The 20142-nt window shown below is 41.4% G+C and overlaps 1 protein-coding gene across 1 annotated transcript in view; it reads left to right on the forward strand.

The window, feature by feature from the left end:
- Positions 1–10666, forward strand: part of lin28b (lin-28 homolog B (C. elegans)) — a gene marked incomplete at its 5' end in the record, with an annotated part of 13049 nt that extends 2383 nt beyond the window's left edge. Inside the window, 2 exons of the mRNA XM_031875472.1 lie at positions 7592–7779; positions 10309–10666. Of these exons, the coding sequence (XP_031731332.1) occupies positions 7592–7779; positions 10309–10624 (504 nt within the window). The remainder of the gene's footprint in view (positions 1–7591; positions 7780–10308) is intronic.
- Between the last annotated feature and the right edge of the window lie 9476 nt (positions 10667–20142).

The raw sequence follows: 20142 nt of genomic DNA on the forward strand, positions 1-20142 counted from the left end.
CCCCCCCCCCCCCCCCCCCCCCCAATGTTTCCAGCTACGTGTTTACAATAATACAGCTGTCATTTAACACAAAGAGCAGACAATATGCATTCATAAGCACATTGTCATTCTGGATGCAAGACACCGCAGTATTTGCATATGTGCTCTCATTAAATCAGTCGCTGGATTTCTCTGAAATGTGTCTCTGCTGTCAGCCTGAAGACATTCGGACGTCTTGATGCTGTTTTCAGGTGTTTAGGAAAATGTCCAGACGTGGGAACATTGAATTAACATCCTGCAGGTTGCCACAATACATTCAAATATATATTTTCTTGATAAGTTTAGGGAATATTGCTGTTAGGATACAAATATTTGAAACCCGTGACGAGCATGAAGAGCAGACTTTTGTTATGCAAGCTGCTGAAAGACAGAGTTTGGCTCGACTTAAAGGTCATGCAATATTGTCTGAATTTATGATACACGGTTATACCTGTCGGTAACTGTAAAAACAGAGCGGTGGAAAGATTGCAAATTTATTCGTGCACAACACTTACCCTATATGCCCGAGAGAGAGAGAGAGAGAGAGAGAGAGAGAGAGAGAGAGACAGAGAGAGGTAAGAACGATGGGGAGGGGAAGAGGGAGCATGATGACATAGAGAACGAGGGGGATAGAGGAGGAGTTTTCCTAGGAGAGGGAAAGAGGAGGGATGTGGGAAAAAAAATAGGTGGTGGTGTGTGTGTGTGTGTGGGGGGGGGTAGTCGAGCAGGAAAACATGAGCGAGAGGTTGGAAAAAGACAAGTTAGCGAAAGAGCAGGAGGTAAGAGAGGGCGCGCGAGAGTGTGAGTCAGTGAGAGGGTCCCCGCCCGACCACGAGTTCTCTTCCTGGGAGGCCTCTTCATGAGGGCTCCTATCTGATCACTTCCTTTTGGAGGGTGGTTGTGTGTGAGAGCGAGAGAGAGAGAGTAATTAAGCTTCTTCACCCACTTTACCCCTCTGCTTAGTGAATCCGCACACAAAGCCATTTCATTATCTCTGTTTGTCAACCCCTTCTCCACCTGGACTGAGTGTTTTTCTGTGTGTAAATGTCTGTGTGTGTGTGTGTGTGTGTGAGTGAGTTCCTGCTGGGACTCGGGGGTTGCTCTCCCCCCGGGCATTCTTTTAAAAGAGGAATTTCTTTAAAGACAAAAAGGCAGGAGGGTTGGGTGAGGGGTGTGTGTGGCGGTGAGGTGGGGGGCTGCTTTCCCTTTGTCGGTAATCAGTTTGAAATGTTGAACAGTTTGCTGCTGCTGTTATTCTCCCGAAACCTCCAGAGTGTGTGTTCAATTCAGAGTGTGTGTTCAATTTATGGAGCTCCCGTGAGTGTGAGTGTGTGTGAGGGGGGGGGGGTTCTTACTTTCTGCTCTTAACTACCAGACTGTTGATGTCTACATGTGAACCGTTGTAAGATGTTTCAGGTTTTGAGTGTGTGTTTTAATGCGTGCGAGAGAGTGTGTGTTTTAATGCGTGTGTGAGCGAGAGGGTGTGTGTTGTAAAGCGTGCGTGCGTGCGAGAGAGAGAGAGAGCGAGAGAGAGTGTGTGTTTTGTGTAGCGAGGTTAAAGTGGGCCCCTAGTGAGATTAACCTCTGGCCCGTGTCACCGTTTGGCATGCAGGCCCCACCCATCTCTGCCTCCAGATAGCCAGTATCAGGCTTTGTCTCTCCTGTAGCCACACTACCCCCTCACCCCCCCCCCCCAACCCACCCTTCTCTTCTGCACATCAAGAAACGCAAAAGAAGAAGAAAGACGATAATCATGTGACTTCCTGTTGAGGAGCTGGCTACATACGGCGGAGATGATTGGTAATTGGAAAGGTGGCGGAGTAGAAAGCAGAGCCGGGCTAATAACAAGTCGCACTTCACCTGAACGTTTGCATCTCGCACATTTATTCATTTCATTTCATTTAAATAAAATCCTAAACGCTAAATTCAACAATAACACATTAATAAAACAAATGCAAACATATTCAAATATGTCTACTGCAATTTTTCTTTCTGCACTTTGATCTTATGTTTAATTTATTTATTAGCAGAATAAAGAATTTATTCAACACTTTTATCAGATGTAACAAAGTAATAGAGCTGCAACTAGCAATTATTTTTATTATTATTTTATCTGCAGATTATTTTCTTAATAATTCTTTTTTTTTTTTCTTTAACATGACCTATTCCATTTGCTTTTTAAAATCTGACCAAGAGCCAGAGATATTCAGTTTATTGTTTAATATGAAAATCAAAAGCATCAAATCCTCGTATTTAAGAAGCGAGGACTAAAGAATATTTGGGAATTTTTGCTTGAAAAATGACTAAAACTATTGATTTTGAAAATAGTTGTTTTCTGTCAGTCAACTAATTGTTTATTTTACTAATAATTAAATCTCGAAAAGATTATGAAAATCGACACAATAAAAGAAGATTTAGAGAGTTTTGGAGGGATTTCTTTGGTCTAAACAGCGTAATAATTCTAATATTAATAATTTAATAATAATTGTAACTTTTCCCAAATGAAAAACACGGTTGTCATTCAGCATATGACTCTGATAAGAAGATGCTGTGTCAAAATCAGACCACAGATCTGCCACTTCTTCTTGTAATGAATAGATAGACCTACTTTGATCATATTAATCTCTTAATATCTATGTCATAAGCAAGCAAATCGGTAAATAAGCATTATCCCACTTCAATGGTGTTTGACATGCATAATGCTGATGCGTGCAGGTTGAAGTCGGTGCCAAAATATACAGAAGAAAAAACAGTTGACAAACAAATGAAGTCAGCTGCAAAATGAATCAGTTGAATAATGATTTACATTTAAACAGTGTTCAATAATAATACTACTCATACAACTTAAACTAACACGAATGCAGTTTATATTTGTTAATGCTGTCCATTATGGTGAAGGTTTAGTATCAAAAATGTTATTTCTCGACCAGTTTTGAACCTGTATAAAATTATTATCTGACATTAATCATTTCCTATGATCAGACTTCACTTCCTCAAATAGTTAATATTTGATTTTTGAAAGAACACAACCACTTGTGTCTAAAACACGTTTGTTTTTCTGCTCTGAATGCCTCCGGTTATGAGCTGGCCGTGTGTTTTATCACCGGCCACCTCGACGAGGTTCATTTCCCCTCTCGTGCTGATAAACGTAGAAAGATGATCTAGTGCTTCCTCCCTCAGATCAAATATTTGCCCCGGTCATAATCGGGGGGTGTTGGATGTTGTTAATTTGAGGCAGGGGGAAACATGAATTCTTTTAAGTGTTTGATGGGGGGGTTGGACAGGGTTCAAGGGTCAGGGCCACTAATGACAACGTGTTGAGGAGGGCTGAGGTGTCAGCGTCATAAGAGCTGCTCTGTTGGTGGTTTCCATCGACATATATGTGTGCGCGTACTTTTTCTTTTCTCCGCCCTCATCCAGCTTTCTCTCTCCTCTTTCTCTCTCCTCTTTCTCCTTTGCTTTATATGCATCCTGTTGGGGTTGTGTCCATCTGAGCTGATCTGGCCCAGCTTTGTCCACTTAGCATTTCCTGTGTGTAAAAAGCTACTTAATGGCACCGCACCACATGGCGACCGCCATCTCCCTCACGCTCAACCCCCTACACATCCCCTATCCTCTCAATACGAGCACGATCCATAAGCGCGCGGCTCCGCGTGGGCCACCTCTGATTTAAAGCGTCCCGCAATTAGCCATTCCATAGCCGGTGGTCGCCACGGAGAGTGGCTTGGGGGGGGGGAGGATGGCGGGTCTCCTCTCTCCGCTTCCCCATCCCCTCACGTTACAGCTTCCTGTATTGATTGCTGGGTCTGGTGATGACGAGGGCCTGGCTGATGAAAAGGAGGGCTATTTCTATCCAGGATGTTGGAGTCAGTATTGATCGCTGGCTCCTTCCTACACATACACGCACACACACACGCACACACACACACACGCGTGTAGAACCAAAGGAAGATATTTATTACATATAAGGAAGCTTGTAAGCATAATCAAGCCATTTCAGAGTGTGTTGGTATCCATTTTGTTGGCTCGGTTTCATCAGTTTTGAGGATGACCGCAGCTGTCTGTTGGTGGCTGTGAGTGAAAGCACTGCGAGCTGGTGTGGTCCGCCAGTCGTGCAGGGGGTGGGTGGTGCTGGGACGGTTATGCCACTGACCCCTGGATTTCTGCTGCTGACCTGTGGGGGGCTCCTGATCAAATGGGGGTTTTGTTCCTGGGCTCCCCCCCAGGTCCAGCCACCGATCAGGAGTTGCTCCTCCATTGGAGCTGAACAGAATGCGCTGGAGGCATTTCCATGAGCCTCCTCCTCCTCCAAACTCCCTCCCTCATCCACCACCCCCCCCTGCTCCAGGCCACTCCTCCATTTTGTGTTCTCTCTCTCGCTCTCTCTCTCTCTCTTTCTCTCTCTGATGTTCTCTCGTTCCCTCTCCCCGGCCGTGCCCTTTTTTGACCTCGGTGCGTAAACTGAAACGGGTCAGGACACCCGCCAGGTCACCCGAGAGGAGGAGTCTCGGGTTACAGGTTCTGATTTGTGAAGTATTTATTTATTTTTTTCTTCACACAGACACATGCACACGCCAACACGGAAGCACATACACACAGATAAATCCACATGCTGCGTTTATTATGCAACTGAGGAGAGACTGAGCTGTTGCAAGGCCATGCTTCAAAAATATTACTCATCTGAGGCATGAGTGTGATGTCTTATATGGAGGACACGTGTGTGTGTGTGTGTGTGCGTGTGTGTTTTCCTGCATTTCTGCAGAACAAAAGGGGTTGTGTGGTTTCCTCACTGGTGCATTGTGGGCATTGACGGGGTTGAAGAGGGGGTAGGGTGCTGAGACGAACCACTCAACTTTGACCTGGAGAGACGAGCTGCTGGTGGACTGAAGACAGGAGCGAAACAGGAAGGGCTCATGCGCCACACGGTCGAGAGACGAGTCAATGATTATTCATCATTATTCAGAATCCGTTTGTTTTGTGGGGGATGGGTGCATGTTTGTATTTGCTTCCTACTGATTTCTGATGCAGGAATGCCTTTCAATGTGGATGGTCTAATGATGGAAATCATAAATCAATTTTAATGTGAACGAGCAGGGTTCTTCTGGCTGCTTGAGCCTCCATCAGTTGTTGTTTATAAAAAAATAGAAAGCCAGGTTTTGTGTATGCATGTCGTTATAAATAAATAAATATAAATGAATCCATTGCTTTTGCAGCACAGCAACTAAACATCGATCTTCATCGGTTATATTAAGCCACGAGCTCAGTTGTTGACTACCCTCATCATCCCTTCTGTTTTCTTCTGGTCTGTAAAATCTCATTTCCATTCCCTGATCCTCGTCCTTTTTCCCAAAAGCCAAATCCAATACCTGAATACCCAAAATGGACGATTAGCAATCGAGTAGAAGCAGCGTGGCCCTGGCTGTAACCTCACTGACTGCAGGGAGAGAACATCTGAGACAGAAAAAGAACGAGCTCATCTATGGCAAATTATTTGTAATGAGCCCCAGAAATTTTCCTTTCTTATGAATTGAGGAAATAAAATGTGTGGAAATAAGGAGGACAATTTGCTTCAAAGAAGTTGCACGAGGCAGAGTACTTTTTTTAAACAAGTTTACACTTTGTAACTTGCTCCTGGTGACGTCTTTGTTTGATTCTGTGATATCTGTGGAGTGCCGAATGAGTTTGACTCGATTTGTAGCTGCTCCTAATTCCTGAAGATAAAGATGAAAATGAAAAATATACACATTTCTTTAAAATGAATTAAATAAGTGCATCACATGTATAAGGATTTAAACTGTATCTGTGCATGCTGTATATTTTATGGCCCTTCATAAACCTCTCAAGTCTTAGTTCACAGCAGGGAGAAGAAATTCTATTCATCTATTTTCTCTTTAATCAAAATGTTTTTTTAGTTGTTTAAATTTAATAAATTTGTCTTTCATACGAGACCTTTTTAGGTAAAAAGTAAAAGTTTGACATAAAATAAAACGAACTAACACATTTAAGTTGCCTATTGTCAAAAAGAATGTGGATTTGAATGAAACTGTCCTATAAAGAAAACCTAAAACTGATTCATATATTGAATATAAACTCAGATTTAATGTGTATATCCTGAAAAGATTTTCGTGCATTACGTGGAAGTCTCGGCCTTTTCCACATTACTACATTCTACTGAACGTTGAAATATGTTTAAAAAAAATATATTTCAGTCAGATTATTCTGAAATCTGCAGAATTCGTTTATGTGGATTTTACAGTACTTCTATTATTATACATTTTGATTCCTAGAGCTTATTCTCAACAAACTTGTGTTTTAAAAGCAGATAATGAAACTCTAATTTAACCCAGTTTTACACTTGTATCCTCATGTCTTGTATGTCACAGTGCAGTGGTTCTATTCTTTGTTTTTAATTAATCTACACATTTTGTCTCACTGCTTTCTTCATCCCCCACCTCTTCACTCTCTTACATATTCATATATATATTGATTAATAGACCACCTATAGAGCACCTTTACCTTCATGCTACTGCAGTCGTGGACACGGACAGAAACAATACTGCCGAGCACATTTCCTCTCCTTACTTGCGCATCTGATTCCCTCTGGTCATTTGACCATTTCTCTCCCTCTTTCTCCTACAGATCCGTGAATAGAAAGATAGCCCGTGTGTTATTTATAGGCCCGGATGTATAGTAGGTAGTAGGTTTGGCTCTGCACTCTGCGTGCTCTTGTGTGGGTTGTGTGTGTGTTTACCTCTGCAGGGCTTAGCTGCGATCCACGAAGGTCACATACAGTGCCTATCAGCCGTCCGCTCTGTGCGTTCAACAAGACATAAATCATTGTCCGGTGTTTATGTAGTAACTAAATCAATACTGCCGATCATGTAGATAAGATGCACGGTGGATGCACTGCGAAAATATGATTGCATGGGTGTGACGCACTCGTCTTTTTCTCTCTGCAGGAGGAATAGGAAGTGGCGCCTCTGCGAAAAGTAGATAAAGGCAGCAAAGCAAGGACGCTGTGTGTGAGATAAGTGTCTCTGTGAACAGACCGTCGTGGCAGTTGGTGCCAACCACATACAGTCAATGCACGTTGTTTTTGAGTGATGTCTTTCCGTGTACGTCGTGTGCTATACCGCATGCAGCAGTGCGCACAAGCATAATACAAAGGCATTTTACCTTTCACCTTATCAAGAACCGTTTCTGTGTCAAGCATACAGCCTTTGTCAGCTTACTGTATTATTGGAGGTTCCAAGAATACCCATGTAGAAGGCTGTCAATGTGAAGTATATCTCAGTACCTCTGTGTATATAAACCTTTTACAAATGACGTATTGGAGAGTGCTCCCAAATGATTCTATAACATTCATTTGAGTGACTCAGAAACATTTTCTCACTGCTGCGTTATATTAAAATGTGCTACAAAAATCATACGATTCATTTACAGTACAGTATATATGACTTAATGCAGACCCTTGTGTATTGCAGGCATTATCCATTTTTTTTTTTCAAATAATTCATTGAGTTATAAGTGCCTGCCAGTTTTAAATGGATAATTGCTTTTTTTCTCCCAACAGAGCAAGCTGCTGATGGAGGGCTTCCGCAGCTTAAAGGAGGGTGAGCAGGTGGAGTTCACCTATAAGAAGTCCTCCAAGGGCCTGGAGTCCCTGCGGGTGACCGGACCTGGTGGGGGACCCTGCGCAGGCAGCGAGAGGAGACCCAAAGGGAAGGTCCCACTCCAGAAACGCAAACCAAAGGGAGACCGGTGAGTATGATGTAATTTAAGAAACATGGGAATAAAAGACGTTAAGGCCTTTTTAAAAGGACGGAGACAATGCCGCGTCAGCTGCAACCTTGGCATGAATAAATAAGATGGATGAAGAAGGAAAAATGCTTTTGTGTCTGCAGGAATGTAATGATTCATATGCACCAGTCTCGGCTTTATCTAACAAAAGCTGAAAATATGTGAACATTGGCAGCTTGCTTTCAGAAAAGCAGGAGTGTATAGTCTATAGTAGAAGGAGACATATGTTATATGTACATCTCACTGCAGTGAGCTGTTTCTGAGTGGGCTGAGATTATAGATTAAATCTATTCAATCTGCCCGAGTACATGTCTGTTGCTATGGTTATTGTGCACAGTAATAAGGAATTGAATAGGGCACTTTGCCAGCCTTTACATTAGAGACAGCATTAGCACAGGGATGGATTGGCCTTATATGCATCTCAACGTGCCAGCAGCTCTATCAATTGTTTTGCACTCAGTACAATTCTAAAGCGTGCTTTGCTAACGTCGGAGCTCCTTAAACAGGAAGTTTTGCATGTCCTCCTGTTGACATAGAACAATGTATCTTATAGGATGGCATCACATGACTACATTTACATTAAAGCCCAGCTGTTTATGTTGCTGCATCACAGCTGCCTCAGTGGAACAACCGTGTGATGTCCCGCCTTTTTAAGGTGTGAAGAGAAAAAGCTTTTGTTAGAAAGGAGGAAACCGAATCTGGGAGAGAAGAAGGCTCCCCCGCTTGTTTTACACAGCTGAATAATTCAGTTCATTTGGGATAATTGATCCAGTGTTCGGTCAAGTGTCTTTCTACTAAGGTGGCAGCAAGACAGTGTTGGATTCAGAGATGGCAAGTAGGTATCTCTGTGATGTCATCTGTGTCTTTGTGAGCGTGCTCAGTGCAAGCGGCTCTGGTGGCAGTTATGATGCTCTGACCCCTGCTGGTCACTCTGCCATAAAACCAACGATTGTTTGGTGCTTTCTTTCCTCCAGTGTTCCATGGGTTTCAGGTGTTCGATGTAAGAATCGGATTGAAATATTCACCTTTTATGGAAGTACTCACTGGAGACATGAATTATGAAAGCAGTGCAAAAACAAAAACAAAGAAAATGTCTCCATACCAAATGAAACACACGGCATAAACAACCTTTCTCTGCTTTAGTCCCCAATTGTTTTCAGCTGTCTTGTTCATTAAGGCTGCATCAGAGGTGGTTTCTGCATATACAATATTTTTCATCAATTATGCGATTAATGAATCACCGTTAATACAAGGTATCAAAGACACTAATCTTTTACAATAATAGTTTTTACAGCTGTTTGTATTATAATTAGTTACTGCATCATTAGAGGATGATTTCTGAATACATGTTTAATATACTAAACGTAAAAATATAACTGTAACCGACTACAGATTGATACATAATGGTTGACACCATTTGATTTGATGTTTTGAATATTGTTTTATGGTTGTGGCAGTTAATTTAAATAATGGTATTGGAACTAATTTTTGTCTTTAAACCTGACTGGGTTGAGATATATTCCCCAGATTTGACTGTCATTGCAATAATGCATGAAAGAAAATATCCATTCATCCATAGATGAATGTTAAGCACTCGCTGGGAATAATTCAGCGCCAGTTCAGAAGCAATGTCTGAAAAACACTTCAAGCCTGCCATGATTTCCTTATTAATGAAGTGGCAGCATTTTGCAAAAATGCTGGTTTACTGTGTCCACGCTTCTTTTTGCTGATTGACTGTCAAAACTGGATGAAATAAAACAATTAAAACCATAACAGTGAGCCATTGTTTCATGATCAGCTTTAAGTTTCCACGGAAAGACAACATGCTTTAGTTTGGCGATATCCTTCAATTAAAATAGTCACCACACAGGGAAGTGTTTCACTGCTATGAAAAATAAACAGTGAATGAGTCCGCTGTTCTAGATTCTGTGACCTGAGAAGTGCGAATGATTGTGCTGCAGAACAAAACAAACTGAAAAGTGACACCCAAGCCTCAAATACAAACATCGAACACCTGAAAAGCAAAAGCTGTCCTTTTGATTTACGATGGTGCCAAAATAGTTTGTGGCGTCCTAGCGGGCTGAAATCTTGGCCACCACTGCCTTTTCTCTTTGTATTCTTTTCTCTTACAGCACCCAATTGCTTCTTGTCAAATTTGATAACACAGTGTAGTTTGGCATGCCACAGACTTCTCCTCACTGTTTGATCCAAAGCAATATCATGTGGCATACTGCCATCTAGTGCTGGATCCTAGTTGGAGCAAGTACTTCAACTCCACAGTGTTTTTCACTGTTTTTCCTGTTTTTTAGAGTAGGGTCATGTATTGATCTTAGTTATTTTATTACTATTATCAAAACTATAAACTATTTCTTCTGTTTCATGAAATGAAGGAATAATGTGATCAGGGTTTCTACTTTGTGTTGCTCTTGAATATGTTTGTCACCATCCTGCGTGTCCTGTCTCTCCTCCTCGTTTCCTCCTCCTCTGCAGCTGTTATAACTGTGGAGGTCTGGATCACCATGCCAAGGAGTGTGACCTGCCCCCCCAGCCAAAGAAATGCCACTACTGCCAGAGCATCACGCACATGGTGGCTCAGTGTCCCCACAAGGCGCTGGCGCCCGCCACCGGCTCTCAGGACCAACAAGCGTCGTCTACCTCGGCCCTCAGCCCGGGGAGCGGGCCCTTCCTCTGCCCCCCAGAGGAGGAGGAGCGCTCCGGCTCGTCTCCCCTCGAGGGCTCCTCCTCCTCCCCCGAGGAGCCACACCCACACCGCGGCCCCCGCACCCAGAGGTGGAGGAAATCTTGAATACGGCCCGTAGAGGTGAACCTTTCACCGTTAACCCCTGACCCTCATGTCTCCCCTCAATCAAGGATACCTGAAGCCCCCCCCCACCCCCAGCCCCCACCCCTCATCTACCTCACACCTGTGAAAAAAATGGGAGGTCTTGATTTCTGTACTTTTATTTTTATTTTTCTAACAGCGCAGCTATGGCAACGATCAATGGGGTACAGGTGTGCGTGAATGTGTGTGACTTGCAGTCATCGGGTGCAGCTATGGCAACCACTGCTGGAATAGTAACTGCAGGGACTCTGACTGTTGTTCTTGTTTCAATCAGTGCAGCTCAAGAGTGAAACAACGTGCTATGAGTCTTGTTTTTCCTTTTTTTTTCTCTCTCTCCTAGGACCTAAATGTCGGCCATTTTGAATGCTTTTTGTCTTCCTTTCAGATGTTGTCGATTTAAAGCCACACATTTCTATCCCGTAGGCCGAATCATTCCCGATAATCATGTCGCATCCTTTTGGCACACACGGTAGCTCATCTTAAGAAGGATTAGAAGAAGACTTGTAAGAGCTCAAGACCCTCTAAGCGATAACACAGACCCGTAAGGATTGTTAGCTCGGCCCATGAAGATCTTTAGGGAAAGTTTATGTTTTTTTTTTTTTTTTAAAAGACGGTGAGCTGCTAAACACATCCTCGTTACCTTGAAACACTCGCTACAAACCTCTCTCTTACATGAAACAGACTGGACCAAGTGATTGTCACAGAGTGAGCAATGTGTGTTTGTGCATGCATGTGCAGGACTGGGAGAGGGAACGAGAAGGTGTGTGTGTTTGTATGCGTGAGTTGTGCATGCTCAGAAAGAAAGCACAATGGTCCCACCGGCCTCTTCTCCAGTCGTGAGTGAACACCATCAACGTTTGGGTTTATTAGACGTCGACCAGCTCAGATAACACATTGTATAATCCCGCTAGATCATAGTTTATATTCCAGGTAATGGAGCCATCATTAGACTTCCATTTTGGTTGTTGCCGAATTAAATGGAAATAACATTACAGCTTATAAATCATAGTATAAGTAATTAATATATATATATGTAAAGTCACAGGATATAATTGAAATTCTATTAACTTTAAGTAATGCATACATGAGGAACTAGCTCTGACACAGCCCTGTGTGTTGCATGGGATACTTTGTTGTTGTGTGGAAACGTGTAGCTCTCTCTCTATTCAACAGGTTTCATCTACATTTTACTACACACCTTTGAATAGTCAGCCACCACCTCTGACCCAGCACAAAGACACGCCTTGTTTGATTATACGTGCAGATCGTTACAGTGTCATCACAGCTGCTCTACTTACTTAATTACCTCACGAATGTCACAGGACGTCGAGCTGTTTGCTCTCCCAGCTGTGATGCAGTTCGATCGAACCATCTGTTCTTTTTTTCCATCTGTGCCTACCAGTTGTTAGTCAGCACCAGCCAGGTGATGCTCCCTCCTCGTTAGTGTGAGAGGCCGTCACTGCTGCTGTTTCAGACTCACTGAAGAGAGAGAGGGAGAGAGAGAGAGAGAGAGAGAGAGAGAGAGAGAGAGGGAGAGAGAGGGAGAGAGAGAGAGAGAGAGAGAGAGAGAGAGAGAGAGAGAGAGAGAGAGAGAGCTGCTTTTGGTATAACTTGAATCCCAAGCATGGCTTTAGTGGCACTTATTTGTGACCTAATAACTCTTCTCTGACCATATTGAATGTGAAAAGAGCTTATCTGAAGTCGACTCCACACAAAGTTCATGTCGGGTGGCTTCAGAGTTATATCCTAATGTTCTGACAAATCAAAATAACTTTGTATGATGAAATCAAACTCTCTTGTGTGTTTATATAAAGCTCTAAGTAGACAACCAACTTTTTTTGGTATATTTCTATACCAAAAAAAGCCAAAATAGTTTGGCTTCGTTTTTTTTGAAGGCATTTAAAGCAAAGACTTGCTGAAGTGCTCGCTATCCTCGACCTTTCAGAATAAGAGGGAGTTATTGCTGAGTTAGCGCAGCACTGCGGTTGTTATTGTTTTCTTTTTTAATGTACAGCTTTTTGAATGTTTGCGTGCGTTAAAAAAAAGAAAAGAAAATCTCAAACAATGCAGACAGGAAAAAATGACATGAAAAAAAGTGAATGACCAAAACCACATAAGGAGCACAGCCCATGCTCGTATCTTTACAGGAAAACATCTTTTTGTATGATGTATTTGTACATTTTTACACACAATTCCTCTCAGGATGATGAACTGTTCTCAGGGAATTAACCAAAAAAAAAAAGTGTATTTTATTCTTTTGGGAATCATCCACTGACTGACTCAAAAAACACTCTTGTTAAAGCAATGGCGAAGAGACGTATGTAACCGATTCATGTACCGATATTAGCAACTACCTCTTGTGTTATACATAGTTGTTCACTTCTTTTTGTTTTGTATATGTTTGATGAGCTTGTATGAATAACTGTAGGTCTCTATTGTACTGAGGTGTTGTGTGAGAAGTACCCTCGTGTTGCCACAGACTCCCTGGTCTTTCTTCCCACATTTAACAAGTAACTTTTTTTCTTTTACTGCAAAGCATTTTTTTAGTTTTTTTTGTTTACAGCAAAAGCCTACCTCATATGAGCTGTTCATCCACACACTCCTTACCTCCTCCCAGACCCGCTATACCTCCTCCATGCAGTCGTTTCTTCATTAGATTGCCACTTGTCGCACTAGAGTCACACTGCATTGTCAACGGATCAGCCCTGCAATGGCTCGTCACTCGTGACTCCAAATACGTCTTACAATCAAAGCCCCTTCGAAGGTTTTACACAGTTTTCAGAATGGCCGTGCTCGTCTCAAACACACAGGGTGACGTTTTTCTGCCGGCTCTGTGTTATATACTGTCAGTATACACTCATCACTTATCTGCAGACAGCCAGTGAGTTTGTTGGGCTATAGCTAGATGTGTTGAATATGAAATATTTAACATTTCCATGTGAACACAGTTTGAAAAGACGTGGATTGATGTTTCTTAGTTTGTAAGTATTTTATCTTAACCGTTTTAGTAACCACTTCATGCGATGGGCTTGAGGTGGAGAGGAATAGAATTGTACTTCGCACATGGAGTGTCTCTCTGATCCTATGACCAAATAGATACTTCCTGTCTTTGGGCTCCGTGGTAATGGCCTTTGTCAGCCATTTTTACAGCCTCAGATAATCAGGAGTTGTGTGGTTTGGAGATGACGCCCCTTTTTGTTGCAAACTACATTTGTAGTTTAGAGCGGCATTGGAGTTCACATGAAATCAGTAGATTTTGTACTAATGGTGACATTGCATAGACGTCATTCTAAAAAAAAAAAAAAAAAAAAAAAAAAAAAAAAAAAAAGGTTTGAGGAGATGAATATTGTTAAAGGTGCTTTTTAAAAACTAACTCATGAGATCAAAGATTGATTTTGCATATGGCTGCGGTCTTATAGGTCATGTTGCAGTGGGCCTACATATGGAACTGAATGCTTGTTTATGCCAGTTATGAACAAAATACACGGCCGCGGTAAAATATAGTGATATTATTATTGTTAGTAGCTTTATCTTTTCTTCCAATCAATGTTACTACTGATTGATCTCTTGTTAATTGTCCTGTTCAGTATTCGACACAGCCAAGACACCCTCAAGAGAATAATCTCCTTATAATAATAAAATGGTTATTGTAAAGGTTTGTCAAGGCTACACGTAGGATAACAAATTGTTATGAATATTTTCCAACTTGTCTTAAGTTTTGAATCATGCAAATATGATTATAAGAGTTTCATCCATGTAATCCTCAAACATGTTGCAGAGGGTTTTACTGAAGACCAAACATAGGTCAACTTGAATGTACCAGTTCTATCTCAGCAGAAGGTCCAAACAAGAAAGCTCGAGAGTGTGGTCACACATTTTCTGGACCCCGTTCCTAATGACTAGCTTCTTCCACACTCGTGCATTTCTGCCCCGCAGCTGTGTTGATGAAGAACATGTCGTATGAAGAGGGGGATACACCTGCTATGTGGAGTTAGGCAGTGTTCAAAGGCATTATAGAGATTGTATCACTCACATGACACCATGTTGACAAAGATTGTGATATTTATTTAGAAACCGGGATAAAAAAAAAAGCATTCTTTGTTTGTATCTTTTATTTCATTAACTGGACTTGTGTAGAGTTAAAAGGATAATTCAGGTTGTTTGGTCACATGATTTCTTTTGGCTGAATCTCTGTCGGTCGTGTCTGTCCTACATTAATTACAGACATGTCCGAGCTAGCTGGGGTCCTCTTCAGGGAGTCTGCCATGTTGCATCACCATGTTTCTACAATAGCCAAGAATGGATATACCAATTTGACATATTAAATATTTTTCCTGCATATTAAGTATTATGGCAGTATGGGTGTTGGAACGCACAGATTGGCTTTAGAGAGCCTTTTTGTGCGTTTTTATGTTACCTGAAGGCCACTGTAGTTCTCCGACATGCTTGTAAAGCAAGGGGTGGGTGGAGGGCTATTAGACAGATATCAGTCTAACTTTGGTCCGTTAAAATATCCTGCTACTGCCAGCTTCAGCCTTACCTGAGCTTAACTTAGCACAGACTGAAAGCTCACTCTGTTTTGCATTTTCAAGATAATCCATTTGAATTTTACTGGGTTTTATTGGCTTTTTCTTAAACCTGAGAGGAGCATTTAAACACTTTTTGAACTTTGAAAAGTTCAAACTCTTTGGGTTTTTAGGTTTTCATTGGAGAATGAATGACTCCTTATTCAATTAGAATAATACCTCATAGTATAATTGAAGGAAACATTTCTAAACTCTTGTCTAAATTCTTCAGCAGCTCGGTGGATCAATGGCTAAAATAAAACCATGCACACTGGGCCAAAGACGACCCCAAAACCCCCCAAAAAATCATATGAAAATCACATTTAGGCCATATTTAAGACAGAACACACTGAATTATCCTCAACAATGCATCAACAGCCTTTAGAGACAGACAGGATGTACTATGCCATGATCCCCGACGGGAAACCTCAGCAGCCAGTCTCGCTGCTCCCTCATGTGATTGTTTAGGGGCGTTGCCTTTATCAGCTGCTCTGCCTTGACTGGAGAAACAATGTATGATCAGTTATGATGTTTATTCGTTTTTAACTGAACTGTGTTATGTCAGATTCACATTGTGTGTATGTACATGAAATCACACTGAAACATCAGACCTCAAAAGGACCTATACATCTATACATCCAACCAAGGCAGTTTAAAGTGCAGACACCTCCTTGTGTTGAGGAATAACCTCACATTTACATGTTTGTTTGTGTTTTTACTCTCTGTGCTCTCCTTCTCTGGAGTAATGTCGAGAGCCAAGCACTGATTGCTTTTGATTGGGGGGGTAATGTTCTCTGTGCATATCATTACATTACATTACAGTCATTTAGCAGACGCTTTTATCCAAAGCGACTTACAATTCAGAGTCTATCACATTTCTACACCGTAGGCACAACTACCGGAGCAATTTTTGGGGTTAAGTGTCTTGCTCAAGGACACATCGACATGCGACTAGCAGAGCCGGAGCCGGACCACCAACCCTCTGATTGAAAGGCGGCCCTGCTATCCCCTTAGCCACAGTCGCTAAGTCACATATCACTCATTAGCCCCGATGTAAGTGTACTGCCTTTTTTTTTTTTTTACTTCTGTGAATCTTGGATTGGATTTTTAAATATGTCTTAAATGTTTTACTTGATTGGAAAATAAACCTATGATATTGGCATTAAAGTATGTATAATGTCCTACTAGACATTGCAGTGGTATATTATTCTCTGTGTGAATCAGATTGTAAGTTTCATTTTTATAGACATTTAGGCTCCTGGAATTGGTCAAGATGGTATTCATGAAACAATAAGTAATGATGTTATTGCTGTTTTGTTTCCCAAATGTCTACAATGGAGGCTGCAAGTGCAGTTAGCATGCGTTATTCAGAATGGCCACAATTAAGGAAACACATTTTCTTTAAAGTCACCCAACCTTAAGTAAGTGCAATACTAAATCAACAATGTTGATAACCTGCAAACATTTGCTGGCCCTTCTCAAATGTGAGCATTTGCAAAATGTCTCTGTTTTATGCAACTGAAAACGGAAATATCTTTGGATTTTAGACTATTAATATGACAGAACAAGCTATTTTTTTAAATGATAATCATTTTGCAATTTTTGGCCTTTATCTGGACAGTGTGTGAAAGATGAACTGACAGACACACATCTCCTTGTGAGGATCATTTCCTTTTTTTTACATTTTACAAAAGAAACCATTGATTTATTACCAAAAATAATCAATAGATTAGTTTGTAATGAAAATAATTGTTCTATTCAGCCCTTAAAAATGCAATTCATCACTTAAACTGAAGTGAGCTGCTGTATTCTACTGCTTGTTTTTCCTCCAAGAACTTTCTGAAGCCAGTTCAATAACAAACAGTAAGATGCATCAATCACAGCACCCATCTGTCACTGAAACTCAAAGTAAGCGATGACAACTCAAAGTTGAAATAGATTTCTTGACTCACTTTTCCTTCTTCTCCACTAGGGGGCAACGTAGTGCCACTATATCATTCCCCCCCCAGGCCCGTGAAGGACGCAGCTAGTGCAGATTAATCACTTCAACACATCTGACTCACCAAAGAAGCTGGTGTTTCTTCACAGCCCTCTCTCTATTTGCCTGCTCCTCTTTAATGGCCCAGCGCCTTGCTTTTTATAACCAGCTGGCTCTCTCTCAGTCTCCCTGCTAAGCACATCTTGGGGGGGGGGGAGGCGTGTGTCTATTAAATGAACGCTCTTTGTTTACAGTTTCCCTTTGTTACCCTCCATCATTTTCCTATACAGCTCTCCTTTATATACAATCTCTGGAGATGATTTTTTTCAAGGTCAGCTGTTTTTATGGCATGTGATATTGGAGGTATCACGGGGAGGCAGTGAGGAGAAGAAGACGGGAGAAAGGACAGAGAGAGATCTGAAGGATAATATTGCTGGGCAGTGGATGCAAACAATGCAGTGTGTGTTTTCAGGATGTCAGAGGCGGTAACACAGACTGAGGAGAGGAGAGGAGTACATTTATTCTTCGTCTTTCTCGTCCTATTCCTCATTCCCAAACTGCATGTTGACCTTTGTAGTACCGCCTCCAGGCTGTATGCTTTAACCTTTCCAGTGAGATAGAGGGGGCCCCTGCACTGGGAATACAAGATAAATCACAACTGCTGTCTGTTAACGCGACAGACAGAAATACACACTGGCATGCTGATGGCACCGCTAAAACCTCTGTCCTTTCTCACAAAACCCTCCTTGTCCTCCAAAAAAACACACACACATGCACGCAGATGGCTAATGCGTCCATAAAGATGTTCTCAGCATCAGCATCACTGGGCTGTTGCATGTACAAGTGCACCCTGAATTATTCATCCTTCATTAAAATGCACTATGTGTAATGATTGCCAGGAGCATGTTTTGGGGTATACTTTTTTTTTTTTTTCGAGCAAAACACAGGGGTCTTTAGATGTCATTTGTGGTCAATTTTGTATGATCAACCATACTCCAGAGGAAGAAAAAAAAATCCCATTTACTTTCTTTGCATTGGGAATTCATGTTGAAAGAGATCAAAGGGGACAGACAAAGAGATGAGAGAATCGACATCTTCTCGTCTCCATTTGGCTCCCTATGAGATGGAGGGAAATTACTTTAAAGCTACGGCCTTGATGAAAGAAAAGGGCGTTATGCCTGATGTATTCCTACCAGAGGTGGAATCAACAGAATGGATGACTCAAAGGCAGAGAGAACATTTATTTCAGAGAGAACCTAATGGGGGATTTTGGTGAGAAAAGAGAGTGCTATTTGACAGCAGTGAACAACACAGTGATTCCCCTGTCAGGAGATGTGACTGGTTCAACACTGTTATTTCCGGTGTGTACATAAAAAAAAAAAATGCAGCAGATGTCATGAGATAGTGAGCTCATTTGCAGGAACAGTCTGGGGATTTTCATCAGACTGAGTATAGCATCAAGATGTCTGTCGAAGAACATGATTTACTGTCATATTCAGCCACAACCTTGTATTTCACGGGACAAGTGCAGAATGTGTCGTGAAAATGAAATAGCCCGTAAACGTCCCATTAGTTTCTCTCACCTCTACTCTAAGAGAAAGCCCAGCACTGTCATTTTGTTTCCTGACAGAGCTGTCAAAGCATCGAGCTCACCATCCTAGTTACGCATAAAGCAAATAGAAATGAAAACATTGTTGTCGGGGGAAAAGACTCATGGGGTAACGGAGACGCCAGGAGCAGGGTGAATCACTTTGCAAGCTGTGCTCCTCCATTTTGCAGCTGCCTCCCACCACTACACATCTGCCACTGGGAAAAAACATCCAGATACAAACAAATTGCTAAGTGACACAAAAGATCACTTCTTCCAATTGATATTCATTTTGCAGTCAAAACAGGGTTTGTCCCCCTGGGCACAAGTGTGTGTGTGTGTGTATAAACCCACATACAGGTGGCAAATGGTGGAGACTGTGCATATGAGCGCACATGCTCACGCACAGATAATACACTGACTATTATAAGGGACTATTAGAGTTCTTCGTGTGCGGGAAATGGTTTTTCTAATGCACCCACCTGTGATATCTCTGGGCAGACACATGCCACTGCTGGGTAAGATCCTACTGTGTACCGAATCATCACTTTTCAACCAACAACACCTGCCCAACTCAGGCAGTTACTGCTAATCCCCTTTTATTGTATTTCCCCTAGGATTTCATGTTATGCATGTTGAACTCCACAGAAAGGATTCAAAGCTCATTTCTAGAGCTGAAATATCTACAAAACCACAAGCTGAATATTGTACCGAACATTTCTCTACTAGGTTGAGCCACACAGTAACCAATCATTCAATTATTTACACAGACCATGCCAGGAATCAGTGATTTTCTTCAGGACGGGAAAATGAAATGTTGCTGAGTTATTGAATCTTTGCCTCTTTGTTTGAAAGCCACAAGTGCCTTTGTAGAATGCACATTCACTTTTACCTGAAACAAAAGGAATCTATTTTAAGCAACAAATTGGTATTTGGTATTGGTAATTTTTTGTCGTATTTACACATTATACAAAGACATTTACATGTGCTGATTAGATGTTTGAAAGTTCAAAAGAAAAGAATAATAGATGTTGAGATGAGTGAGATGAGTATAGTTGTTATTCTGTATATGCTAGGGGTGAGTGAAATGGATGAAACATTCGGTATACATCTAATTTCATACTTGTATATCCAGTGGAGTTTGAAGATGGAAACAACTACTTTGGATAGAAAAAAAATGCACCATTTAACATTTACCACATAGTTTAATGAAATACTAAACTATGAATTTTTTCACTAAAATTTGTAGTATATACTATAACTTTTTTATGATATACTACGTGATACCATTTTTTGAGATACCATACTTTGACTTTTTTGTGACATAGTATACTGTTAGTTTTCATGATAT

Source organism: Anarrhichthys ocellatus, unplaced genomic scaffold, assembly GCF_004355925.1.
Source record: "Anarrhichthys ocellatus isolate YVR2014 unplaced genomic scaffold, GSC_Weel_1.0 scaffold91, whole genome shotgun sequence".
Taxonomy (NCBI): Eukaryota; Metazoa; Chordata; class Actinopteri; order Perciformes; family Anarhichadidae; genus Anarrhichthys; species Anarrhichthys ocellatus.